Raw genomic sequence first — 13,897 nt, forward strand, 5'->3', positions numbered from 1 at the left:
AATTTAAATATAGTGTTTTCGGTTACAATATGACTCTTTTACAAAGATTTTTTAAAAAATAGAAACGTATATGTAATCATTATCATTAGTATCATATTAACTTAACAATAAATAGGTAATATTGAATCAATATTATTTCTAATTCATTTACCACAAAACAAACCAAATGACAATATAATAAAAATTAAGAAAAAAATAATATCCATTAAAATACCAGATTAATAGTCAACGGAACATATTCGAGTTTATTCAGAAACATAAGACTTAAAAATAATATAAATTGGAAATTCATTTCGAGACCATACGGATATATCTTTATTTCTCTAACTTTGGGGTGATAAGGTCCAACTTGACAACATCGTTTACTTCAACATTCCCAGGACTGTTTCGACGTTTAGTAGAAGAACTATCAATAGCATCAACATCATAAACATCTTGAAGGTTACGTTTGATGTTTTCGAACTTTGACTGATCTTGATCACTAACATCAAAATGATCTGGCGTAACACTGTCGCCGATCACAGATTAAGACTCCTGGAAATCAGTCAAACAATACTATAAAATTAGAAATAATCGTTATTTTTGTATTAATTAAAATTTAAATTATAAAAAAATCAAACAACATACCTTTGATAGACATTTAACATTTCCAACAGAATCAGACAAGCATTGAACATTCGACTCAGACAAATCAGACTAACAAACATATAAGAAAAATGTCAGTTAATGAAAACAACAAGTCTAATAGCATATTTTACATGAAAACTATGATTTGGAAAATAAATACTAACCTCATTAATTTTCCATTTATTCTCCAGAGCGGAAAGTATGTCCTCATCAGAAGTTAACATTGAAATTCCATAGTTTTCTATCTGGTTAGAAATGTTAAAACTGGAAATTTTGATTTGAAAGGCAAACTTTTTGTTGATCAACATATCAAACTCAGATGGAAGTGACTGAAAGGCTCCTTCGGTGGAACTGTCAAGCTATACAAAGTTCCTCAATTTAGTAAATATACATACATATTGTATATTAAAAACAAATAACATTAATCATCAATATACTAATTGTACCTTTGAGTAAACATCAAGCAGTTCTTTGGCGGTTTTCTTAATAAGCTTAATAGCTTCATAATCAAACAACGTACAAGAAACAGTCCCTGTCGAATCCTGAACCCTTAGAGGTATCTTATAACTGTTAGATGATAAAAAGTACATAATTACAAACAAAAAAACAAAGGGTATGAAATTACTTTGTACAAATAAAATTAAATATGAAATATAAACAATACCGATAAACAGGAACAACGTCAACAGCCTCACAATCAGGGTTTATACACTCAAAAGTCTTCTCATCCAAAACATCAAAACTGCCGTCATCTTTCTCAACCAATTGAGATTTCTCTTCAATTTGCTTCTTACAATGATTGCATGATAAATAGTACCAAGGCTTATCATTTGAAATTGCTATAACAGTACCAACAATGATAACCTTTTTTCTCCTATTCAGTTGATATTATAATATTTGAGGACAATAATATTATAAAAAAGACCGGAAATAAACCAAACTGAATATACATATAGATTTTGTCAAAAGTGTACCTGATCAATTGAAGCAATAAAAGCGGTCAACACAAAGTCTTCAGCATTAAGAAACTCATCTTCTGCATTGGATATCACTTGAGAGCATGACTGTTTACTGGAAGATGATTTAGAAAACTCCTTCTCAAGATACCTATAACAGTAGAATATATTAAAAAAACATATGCAAATTTACCTAGGAGTCATAAAATAAAAAATATGTACCTGTCTTTGAACTCTTTTATCTCATCGAGATCAGAATTTATGAAGACACGACTTGCCTCAAACATATTAGTAAGGCCAACTTTACCTGATTACAACGTCCATGTTTATTAGATGATAAAAAATGATTATATTATGTTCACATAATATAATGAGGTACATATCCATACAGATATTTAAATCAGCTTGTTGAAATAATTTACAGAATTTAAATTAATACATTGATAAATGTTTACTGTGCCAAAATGCACAAGAATAACAACATGAGCAGGACGGTCTTTATCATTTATGTACTTTGACAAAGTGACTGCATAGTCTTCCCAGAATGTAAGACCAATCTTCTGATCTCTGTACAATGAATATTTCAAAAATAAACATCAAACATATAGAAGAAAAAGATATACATATACACATCTATATATCTATATATCAAGTCAATACTCGAGATCTTTGAGAGTTATATTCATTCGTTTGGTTTTAGAGCCATCCTTCCTATTTGCATCTTCAATAGGATAAGAGACAACCACATAACCGATAAAATCTGTATAATACAAAAAGTTGTCAATAGAAACAACATATTAATTTATTTAACAGTTATAAGAAAATTGAAAAACAATAAATACCTATTGGAGTATTAACTTCAACTTTTTTACTCAACACAAATTTAAAATCAGTGAAACGAAAAAAGTACCGAGGACCAGACCAGTTATCAGTTTTCAGAACAGAAGTGAATGGATACAAAGATAGCTTCTGATCATTTCCAGTAACCTTAATCTTGGTTGTATCTTTGGCTAGTGATAGTTTGTGAAACAATAAACAGTCATCAACAACCAAAAATTTAAGGAACCGTTTGAAAAGTTTATGTAAACAGCTACATTGAATGAACGAACACTGAAATAGTAATTATATATGATGACTTTTAGATCATGAAGATGGATAACGATGGTTAAACAGGATTATAAATAAGAATTAACAACATTAAAAATTGTTACCTCCTCATCCATCAACAACATGTCAACTCGATAGATCTAATTATCACAACCATTCATTTTTTATTCCACAAGGATATGATCTTAGCTTTGATTGTGTAGTTGGTAGAATGAGCATTAAGTGACTTGAACAGAGTAATCTTATTGTTCTCCATTTGACTATTAAATTAAGAAAATGATAGGACCAGAGAGTTATGATGTTTTATATGATATTGAATATAAGAATTGCAAAAAGGGTAATGGTTGTACCTTAAGAAGTCGAAAACAAAAGAAGAAGAATGACAAAGAATATGAATGTGGAAACTTTTTGAGATGACATCTATATATATAGAATACAATAAGACTAAGTTATGGAATGATTGGAAGTTTTTTTCGAAAGTTATAAAACCGAATTAATATTTATGGTTATTTACAGAAACTAATTTCGGTTACAGTATTATTTCCTAATATATTAGTATTGATTAAAAATTTGAAATTATTCGAACAGAGTAAAGATTTAGTAAATGTAACAAACTAAACCAAACAAAGTAATAATAATACTGATGTAGGCAGGATGAGTAAATGAAAAATGACTAAGATTTCGAATTCAAATTATTAACTAAGCTTCTCACAAATTTCATGAAATATATGCATTCAAATTGACACATAGACCTCCATAGCCAAGACATTTGACACTTCACAACCAGCGTCTTCATCAACATGCAAAAAAAATCATATGCAGATAAAAAAACAAACTTCAAATAAAAAGTCAAGTTTCATCGGAAATGATAGAAAAAATAGTACACGAATCAAAACCCTCAAAATTTACAATTATTCATATCCTGCGTTGCTGAACTTGAATCCCTCAATTGTATTCTCTAGAGAAATTGGCAAACATTAAGTATAAGCCAAATGAAAACAAAACTACCAAATGAATTCAAAATTAAGGTACAGGGCGATAACAATATACAAAAAAAACATAAAAATCAAGAATAAAACTCACATCAATAAGGACTCGAACCAACATCGAAATAAAGTGAATCAAATGACCCGACATATGATTGTTAAATCGATTATAATTTAATATGATTAAGACGATTAATCGATTCGCTTCACAACCTAAAACACCACATTAACAGTCTTTACCAATCTTCCCATTCATCAACATTTACCAAAAAAACAATAAGTGAAGAATAATCGTACCTGAATGAAATGAGATTCATAAACGGGTTTCCCAAGATTAGATTAACCAAAGCAACAACAGATCTGAAGATGAAATGCTTACCAAAACGACAAACCCTAGCTTCTCAAACCCCCAAAATTCCTTAAATCTCCACTGTTTCATGTTTAAAACCACAAAATAATCATAATTAAACGCTCAATCTCGTAAACACGTTCATCGAACATATTACATGAACAGATTTTTCGAATTAAGAGGTTGATGATGGAAGTCTGATGAAAATCAGTGAACAACGGCGTTGAAAATTCGTTAGGGTTGAGAGACTATGATAGAAAGAATGAGAATTTTCACAAATTAGGGTTTTTTAGTTCCTTATATACCCGGGTCAATCCATGTGGGTTTGGATTCAATAAACGGATCCCGTGTAAGAATTATACAATTCCCTCATTTTCCCGCCAAAAATCTAGTGTGGTTGCACCACAACACGACACGTGTCCCAAACCTTATTTGTTTATTATATATATATATATATATATATATATATATATATATATATATATATATATATATATATATATATATATAGATATTATATATTCTTTTTATTTAGTTATTGCAACCGGTATTGTACTATGATATTTCCTATGAATAACGAGAGTCTCGTTAGTATATATTTTGTAATTATATTTTATAAAAGGTGAACCTAGTTCCTACAAACTTAAAGCAGATTTCGTGAGATTGTTGCTACAATCATAAAACCTTATTTATAAGGATTTTGGGTTCACAATAGGATTTATAATAAAAAAATATATTTTTAAAGATTATGATCTTATAAATATTTTCTTTTGGGAAATATGTATGTGGTACAACTTGTTGTGTTTAGATTTCTTGAGATTGAGATACAATCTTAAATCCTATACCGTGGTACAAAACAAATAGTTTTGGTAACCGTTTGGTTTTTGAAACGATTTTGGGAATCGTTAATTGTTTCTAACTTTTGTATTAGATCGGGTTTATTAGTGTAAACTATGCGTTTTTTGTAAACGTTAAATTCTCTAACATGTGTGTTAGACCGGAATTATTGGTGTAAACCATACGTTTTTTGTAAACATTAAATTCTCTTAAAGAGAGTTTTTTATGTCTTTAAATAAGATTTTTATGTTACTTGATTAGAGTTTTATGTCTCTAAATAAGTCACTATTTAAAGTAGACTCTTCATCCACTCATGGATTGAGATGAACAAATAAGTCTTATAATGATTTTTGTAATCAATTGTCTTCTAACATGTGTGTTAGAAACGTTCATGAAAAGCGTTAGTTTAAAAGCAATTTTTTAATTGTTTAGAGTTTCTAACGTGTGTTAGAAATGACTTATTTATTTGAACCATATATGTGTTTTTAGCAAGTCGAATTAACATTTCGTGGAAATGTTAATATTTCTAACGTGCGTGTTAGAATTTCTTTTCATTTTAACATTATTGTTAAAATGGTTAAAATGCAAATGCTTTGAAATATTTTATGTAAACATTTTATATAAGTAATTTGTTGTAGCATTGATTTTAATGCTTTGTATGGTATAGAAATAAAAGGTCATACATTGAAGTTGATGTTTGATTGGCTTCAAAAATAAAACCACCATAAAGTGATAGTGTAGTTGTGTGGTGACGGGTGGTCCGTAGGACAACCCCTTAAAAGGTTTAATACAACGCAAATTCTATGCTTATTTCGGTTAATTGCTTGAACTTGGTAACCACTATATGTGTGATGATGCAGGTGTTAAAGTGCTCAAGAAGAGGATTTTATGATGATTGGATGGAAAGTGCAAGCAGCGGAAACAAGTTTGGGTTTCTTTTAGAAGTAACAAAGAAAACAAGGAAGAAAGAGTCAGTCAGCACCGTAACCTACGGCTGAGAGCCGTAGGTTACGGCTAGCAATGATCCACAAAAATGCCTGCCGTAAAACAGGAGCTCTGCACCGTAAAGAACAATAGGTGTCGTAACCTACGGCTCCCAGCCGTAGGTTACGGCGACATGCTGACTTGTTGACCCACTTATTGCCGTAAGCTACGGCCCTCTGGCGTAGCTTACGGCGCCGACTGAAGTTTTTTTGTAACTCCTTCATTAATTGCCAATTTGAGGGGATTTATGATGACTTATCATTGGTAATCGGTTATGACTTGCTGGAAAAACGAAAATTGGAGCTTCTTGGAGAGTTAGAGCTTGAAGAACATCTTTTAATCATTAGCTTTATTGTCTTTGATCTTTATGAACAATAATACCTTTGTTATGATGTTGATTCGAGCCACGAGTGGCTAAACACTTTATGACTATCTTTGGTGGAAGGTTTGCAAGACATTTATGTTTATTTCCGTATTTCTAGAATAACAATCTTCTCTTTATTGAATTGCTTGTTATGGTGTGTGATTACTTGTTAGTAAATTGTTAATCCTTGTGCTAAATCAATTAGAAACCATACGTTCTTGGTGCCGTTGCCAATCGAGATATCATGGGTATAGTTAGGCTTGGGTAAGGGTTGATTGATCATCAGGTAACAACCTCACGTTCTAGGAATCTGAGTACTTAGTTCCCTTTCATCACTGCAATTAGTCACACATGAACTATGTCTATGTAGTTCTTTCTAGTGGAATGTTAGTATAAGTGTCAAAGCAAACCGGAAACTAAAGGTGGTCATTATTCTCCAATTTGTTTACAACCAAACTTTTCTCTTGCAAATTATTTAGTTAAAATTAGTCCTAAAACCATTTCACTCAAATCAATTATTGAACTTTATTTTCTTGCAATTAGTCTAATTTAGTTAATTTAGATAAACCTTTAAATAACACACATTCCACAAACTCCCTGTGTTCGATACCCATTTGCCACTATCTATAGTTGTTATTGGGATTAAATTTGACTGTGACCACGACATCACGTCAAATTTTGGCGCTGTTGCCGGGGAGTAGTGCGCAACGTGTGTTATTTTTGTTCTTGTTTTGAGTTTGTTATTCTTCTGGTTTACGCGAGGTGTGTTTAGTGTGCAGGTATTTACAGGTGCATGCGTACTAGAAGCTCTCACAAGCTTTCACCACTAGTGTTTGATCCAGAAATCGAGCGAACTTTGCGAGCGAACAGGATTTTACTAAGAGAAAATACAATCAGCGGTTCACCAACAACACCAATTAAACCAATTACACCACTTCGATACATGGATAGGGATCCACCACCACCACCACCCACTACGGGTGAACCTTTTCAACCCTTTGTACCATTAACCACTCAACCTTCACCAAATACCACCATTCCACCAAATACTACCGAACCTACCATAATTCAAAATGTTACATCAACCAACACCACACAACCCATTACTACCCAAGAAGAACCAACCATCACATTTAACCCTTCCACTACTATACCACCATTATCCCATTTCTTCCCGGGTGCGGGTCCGTCATATTCAAGCCATACCATAGCACCAATTTCATCCATTGTCCATGCTACACCGTTTTGACCATCAAACCAGTCGGGTTTCCAATACTCGACTCTTCCATTTGGGCAATCTTCGGGAATTCAAAGAGATGGGTATGATGAAGGATTTGAGGAGTTCGAGGGTTTTGATGAAGACGGGTACGCTTACGGGGGTGATGGAGAGCAAGGGGAATACGGTTGTATGCAAGGCCAAATGCAAGTGATGCCAAATGTGGGTGGAGTGCAGCAACAACAACTCATACCCCAACATGTGAGGCCTAGGCCACAAGGGCCACAAATGCAACGTCCCATACCATTGCAACAAGCTCGCCCACAGAATGTCCAACAACAATTCCAAAGGCCACTTCAAAACCCACCCATGCCACAACAATTTCAACAACCAAATGTACCACAAGGGCATATACCAAGACCAATGGGTCCTATGCGTCCAAGGGGTAGGTTTGGTGTACCAAGGAGGCATCTTAGAGAAAATGCGAGGGGTATTGAAGCGTACTTTAGGCCAGTGATCACTCACAATCCTTCACCGGTGGTTATTCCTCATAACAACCAAGGAAGAACCTTTGAAGTGAGGACCAATTCCTTACAAAGTTTGCCGAAATATAAGGGTCTAGCAACGGAGGAACCTTATTTTCATTTGGAGGCCTATGATTCAATTTGTAACACTCTTGGGAGTCAAGGTTTTTCGGCCGATGATGTGAAATTGGTTTTGTTTCAATTCTCCTTGGAAGATAAGGCAAAGAAGTGGTTCTACACTTTGCCTTCGGCATCTATTTATACTTGGGGGGAAATGCAACAAACATTTTTAGACGAATTTTATACTGCCCAAAAGACCAATGATGCGAGGAAAGGGTTGAGAAGTTTTCAACAACAACAAGGCGAAATGTTCCATGAAGCCTTTGACCGCTTGAACATGATGATCAAAAATTGTCCACACCATGGAATTGAGCTTTGGGAATTGATGAACGCCTTTCATGAAGGGTTGTGTGCCGAAGATGCACGAGATTTGATGTCCATCATAAACGGGACTTTTGGCACCAATTATGAGAATGAGGATTGGGAGTTTTTGGAACAAATGGCCATTACTTCAAAGAGAAAAGCTCTAGCATCAAGGAGAGCACGACCGGCCATTACCCGAACACAAGTGCATGCCGCCGAGGATGGTAATGTACAAACCTCTAACCAAATTTATGATGTGTGTGCTCTTTGTAATGAACTAGGTCATGCGGCTGAAAATTGCCAAGGAATGTTGGAAGGGCAATATGAGGAGGTGAATGCGTTACAAGGTCAAGGAGGGGGTGGTAGAAACTTCAACATGAATTCTAACACTTTCCACCCCGGGTTGAGGAACCACCCAAATTTTCGTTATAGGAACCCTTCGAATCAAGCGAACCCGAATTTCCAAGGTAACCAAGGTAACTATGGTTCGCGCCAACCTTACAATAATCAAAGTGGATATAGAAGTGGGAACAACCAAGGATACCAAAGGCAATACCAAGCAGGTCAAGAACAAGTGGGGTCTTCGGGTGGAAATGAAATGATGGAAATGTTGAAGAGCATGCAAGCGGAAATGCAAAAGAGGAACCAAATGGATGATGCTAGCATACAAAAGGATGAGGCCCGAGACAAAGCAATCCAAACTTTGACCACCCAAATGGGTCAACTTGCAACTGAAGTGTCCGAATTGAAGAAAAACAAAGGTCAATTACCAAGCGACACTAAGGTAAACCCGTCTCATGGTACTTCAAGAGGTAATAATGTTAATATTCACCATGTAAGTGTTTTGAGAAGTGGGAAAGAGTATAAAACCAATCCTTCATCGGATTTGGTTGATGGGGTGGTTGAGGATATAACGGGTCAAGATAGTGAGGAAGAAAATGAACCACCCATTGTTTCTTCTAAAAAACCCAATTTTGAAAAACCCAAAGTTACTAAAGAAAAAGAAAAAATAAATGAGGGTGAGGGATCTAGTGAAGTACCGTTTCCTTCGGCTTTATTAGACCCGGGTAGAAAAAAATTTATCTCAAAACGGGGTCCTCAAAAAGAGGAAATGTGGGAGGTTTTTAAACATGTTAAAATTAATCTTCCTTTGCTTGAAGCTATCAAACAGGTACCCGCTTACGCCAAGTTCTTAAAAGAATTGTGTACTAAAAAAAGGCAACAAAAAGTGCCTAAATTGGTAGACTTGATGGAGCGGGTAAGTGCGGTATTGAAAGGAGATCTTTCTCCTAAGTTACAAGATCCGGGAACGCCCTTAATAAACATCCATGTTGGAAATTTTCAAACCGCAAAGGCGTTATTGGATCTTGGAGCCGGGGTAAGTATCCTGCCGCGGGGGGGGGGGGTTGTATGACCAATACGATTTTGGTCCATTGAAGCGGGTTAAGACAACGGTTGTATTAGCCGACTTGTCTCATAAACTCCCGCGGGGTATCGTACGGGATGTGATAGTTAAAGTCGATAAGTTTTATTATCCCGTTGATTTTCTTGTGCTAGATTACTCATCCGCCGACCCAATTCAACAACAAAATGTTATTTTGGGACGGCCGTTTTTGAATACCGCGCATGCCGTTATTGATTGTCGATATGGTACGGTCGACATGACATTCGGTAATAGAAAGATGAGATTAAATGTTTTTACTAACGGTACTAACATTTATGGTGATGAGTGTTTCTTGGCAGATTTCATAGATGGGTACAACCTGAAGGAATTCGAAGACGAGATTTTGGGTTCTTGTGTTTGCGATGTGTCTTTGCAGGTACATGCATGCGAGTTGGAAAATGAGGAGAAGGAGCAAGAAGCTCTCGCGGTGAAGGAAGGAAGGCCACCATGGACCCACCAAACGGATACACTACCGGCGGAAATAGATTCGGGTACAAAGCCTTCTTTGGAATGTCCACCAAGTGTGGAGTTGAAGGAGCTACCAAAGCACCTAAAGTATGCATTTTTGGGGGAGAATGACACTTTACCGGTGATCATTGCCTCCAACTTGGAGGTAGCTCAAGAGGAAGAATTGATGCGGGTGTTGAAGGCTCACAAGGCGGCAATTGGGTGGACGATAGCCGATTTAAAAGGCATTAGTCCATCCATTGTGATGCACAAAATTATTACAAATGAAGAAGCAAAGCCGACCCGTGAAACACAAAGAAGGTTGAACCCAAACTTGAGAGAGGTGGTAAAGAAAGAAGTTATCAAGTGGTTGGATACGGGGATCATTTATCCCATTTCGGATAGTGCGTGGGATAGTCCGACTCAGGTAGTGCCTAAAAAATCTGTAACACCTCGAATTTTTGCGTCCAATAATGTGTTAACACGTGTCATTTGTTTACACGTGGCATTGATATTAAATAAAGGACCGATTTTGACAAACCTTGAAAGTATATCAATTCGAGGGTTATAAATGTCAAACAAGGGTAAATATACTGTATAGTAACCCTAAATGGTGCTTGTACCTTCAAACGAATAAATGATGGATCGTACGGAAGCGAAACCCGAAAGGAAGTGAGAGATTACAAGCTACAGGGGTTAACTGTGTCAACATGTTTAATTATACCTCTGAGTGACCCTTTAACGTTCCCAAAGCTTTGTAACAGTGTTATACACTCACTAAAATATAATATATAAATTTCGCGAAGTTTCGTTATGAAACAGGAAAGTTACGATCGAATTCGTATAAGAAGGGTTAAAAGCGTCAATCATGAAAGTTAAGACTTTCTGAATAAATAAACTAACCGGGGACTTAACAACGCGGATAAATAACACGAGGTCCTTAGTTGTAATTAACCGAGGGCCAAACCGCAAAGTTACCCCTTCAAACCCGAAAGGTCAGGTAAATCATTACGAAAGATTTCGTTATTAATTACCAGAATTTCGTAATCATTTCAAAAGATTTTAAAAATCTGAAAAACAGGCCCCACGCGACCCGCATTGCATTTGTGGTTAAGTTGAGGCGGGCCGCGAGCCTCCTCTTTTACTCGCCTGGTATTTAAATCCCAGGCGGCCCGCATTAGAAACGCATGGAACTCCCATGCGGGCCGCATTAGACGCCCAGATGCAGAAAGTTGTAACTACTTGCCTTTTGGAGCATTTGAACGACCAAACATCAATCAATGAGGCATGGGTGCCCCCTACTCGACCCATACACCTTAGGGACACCTGCCCATGATCCATGATCAAATGTAGGCTGAGTTGTGATGATCTTGAGGTCCTTTGAGCACTATAAATAGCAATGTTGAGGTTACAACATTCACACAACTCAAACACTTCCATCTGATCATTCCAAGAGCTCCCTAGCATTCTCTTCTGCTCTATAAGCAAGAACACACTTCTGTAAGTCGTTCACAACCATTTTGGTCATACATTTCCATAGTTATAGCCTAAAAACACAACCGTCGTAACCAACGGTTGTCATTACAATAACTTGCAAATGGTTCAGTCTTATGACGGATCAAAAGTAGTTTTGAGTAGGTAATTAAGTGGGTAATAAACCTCTAAAAGGGTTCCCCCTGATCACCACTCTAACTATGTCAAATATCGAGTCAAACGTGCGGTTAAAAAGTCAACAGAAAGCTATTTTAGCGATTTATGCATAATCTGTAATGTATATGCTATGGAACCTGTTTTGACAATCATAAAACATGATAATAAGTATATAAACTTGTTTGCGCTCGTTTGAATCGACCATTTGCTATATTGACCCGGTTCGGAGCCGAATGTCGCAAAAGTTTGACTTTTGCTTTGACTTCAGTTCTGACCCGTTTTAGTGAGGTATAGATATACCTTAGGACTCTCTTAGGACCAGGTCACATGTTGGAATAAACTTCTGTGATCGGTTCATGAGTTATCCGAGTCTTTTGCGCATTTCCGTCATTCGCCTAAAAGTTGACCGTAACGGCCTTTTTAAATTAAAACGAGTATTTCGGACACGTGAACGGACCAGAACCTTGCTTATTAAATTATAAGCATGCCCTTAAAGTTTCACGTCAATCCGAGGTCTAGAATGAGAGTTATGCTAATTAGCGCAATTTAAATAAACTTTTGTAATAAACGGCGCCATTAGCATAACACCTATCTAAACCAAGATTTCGTCACCAAAACTTTTACCCACTGTATTAAAATAATATTTTGGGAATTTTAAAGATTTTTAATAATTTTTACCTCGCTCATAACCTGCGGTTATGGCTACGGTTCGGTAAATACCGAATATGCCCTTTTCGGCCAAAACATGAGTTCTACAAGGTCTTTTGATCCGATTCCAGTTGCCACTGATTTTAAATAATAAATAAAGTATTTTAAGCTTTATAAGCTGTTCGGGAAACTCAGATTTCCTGTAGAACTCGAAAAGCCCTTTAAAAGTCTTTAAAATGACCGAAAAGCCCCTACGGGGCATAATATTAACTTAAACTCGTTACGGGCGTCACGGGAGGTATCCTACTGATACCACAACCCATTTAAGGCATATTGACTTAGGAAATAAGCGTACGACTCTCATGGTTAACCGTTTCGCCTATCGCGCGCACGGTTCGGCTTATGAAACTAGTTTTCATAAATTAGTCGATACGGGTCAAATTATATTATTTGAATCCCAAAATCCAGAGTGTGAACCTTGAACCCATATAATACAAGTCTCTGAACTCGTTTGGGGCAGAATCACATTCCATTCTCGGTTTTCGCCTTTCACGCGATTAAACCATATCTATACATATCGGAACCAACCGGTCTAGGCTACGGCCATTATAAAGACTCGTTAGGATTCTAAGAGGTTAATTAAAACCTTCGTTCCAGATTAGGAGCCCCAGTAAAAGCTATCGGTGACTTAATCCAAATTAAGGAAATATACTTGCAAAGGTAAATACTTTAACTTATTTCCCCTATATGGGCTTGGGTTACGGTATATTAATACCGCTTGATTGAGCATTATATTCTTCCATCGCTTAGGTGGTTAATTAAATAATATGATCGGCTCATTTAAACAGTTTTGTTGCTTATAAGCCTTTGGGGGGTTTAATGACCGTTGTCCCGGATATCCTTGGCATCATTTTACGAAATGGCCACGACCATCGACATCCCGGTGTAGGCGTACACCCGGTATAAAGTGTCGACATTAAATTAAAAGATGTAGCCGTTGGTTTTTATACTACGGTTTTACGCAATGTGGTGTGTCTATAAATCTTTAACCCGGCACGACCCGGGCTACTGAACGCATAAAAGAACATGTAAAACGTTCACAAGATTTTATTATAAATTTTCCCAAGTTATAAAAGAGTTTGTGCCTTGTGCATTCAAATCAATTTTAACAAACATTTTCAAATGTGTCAGTTGAATGTATTTACCAGTGTAAACTGACGTATTTTCCCCAAAAAGATTAAGTGCAGGTACTGAACGAAATGGGCTGGTATTAGCTTCCTAAGCATCGTACATAGTCTCGCAAACTCGATGCTGCATCTGAATGAACAATATTTA

At 36.1% G+C, this 13,897-nt stretch overlaps 1 protein-coding gene across 1 annotated transcript; it reads right to left on the reverse strand.

Annotated features, from left to right (window-relative positions):
* Positions 1-525: 525 nt before the first annotated feature.
* On the reverse strand, positions 526-7,499 carry LOC110880459. The gene is made up of 11 exons (XM_022128982.1): positions 7,469-7,499; positions 2,426-2,593; positions 2,244-2,343; positions 2,023-2,150; positions 1,806-1,890; positions 1,602-1,734; positions 1,292-1,413; positions 1,074-1,194; positions 792-986; positions 628-696; positions 526-534 (listed from the first exon to the last, which is right to left on the reverse strand). The coding sequence occupies exons 1-11, from the start codon at positions 7,497-7,499 to the stop codon at positions 526-528; spliced, it is 1,161 nt and encodes a 386-aa protein (XP_021984674.1).
* Positions 7,500-13,897: the final 6,398 nt, after the last annotated feature.

Source organism: Helianthus annuus, chromosome 10, assembly GCF_002127325.2.
Source record: "Helianthus annuus cultivar XRQ/B chromosome 10, HanXRQr2.0-SUNRISE, whole genome shotgun sequence".
Classification (NCBI taxonomy): Eukaryota; Viridiplantae; Streptophyta; class Magnoliopsida; order Asterales; family Asteraceae; genus Helianthus; species Helianthus annuus.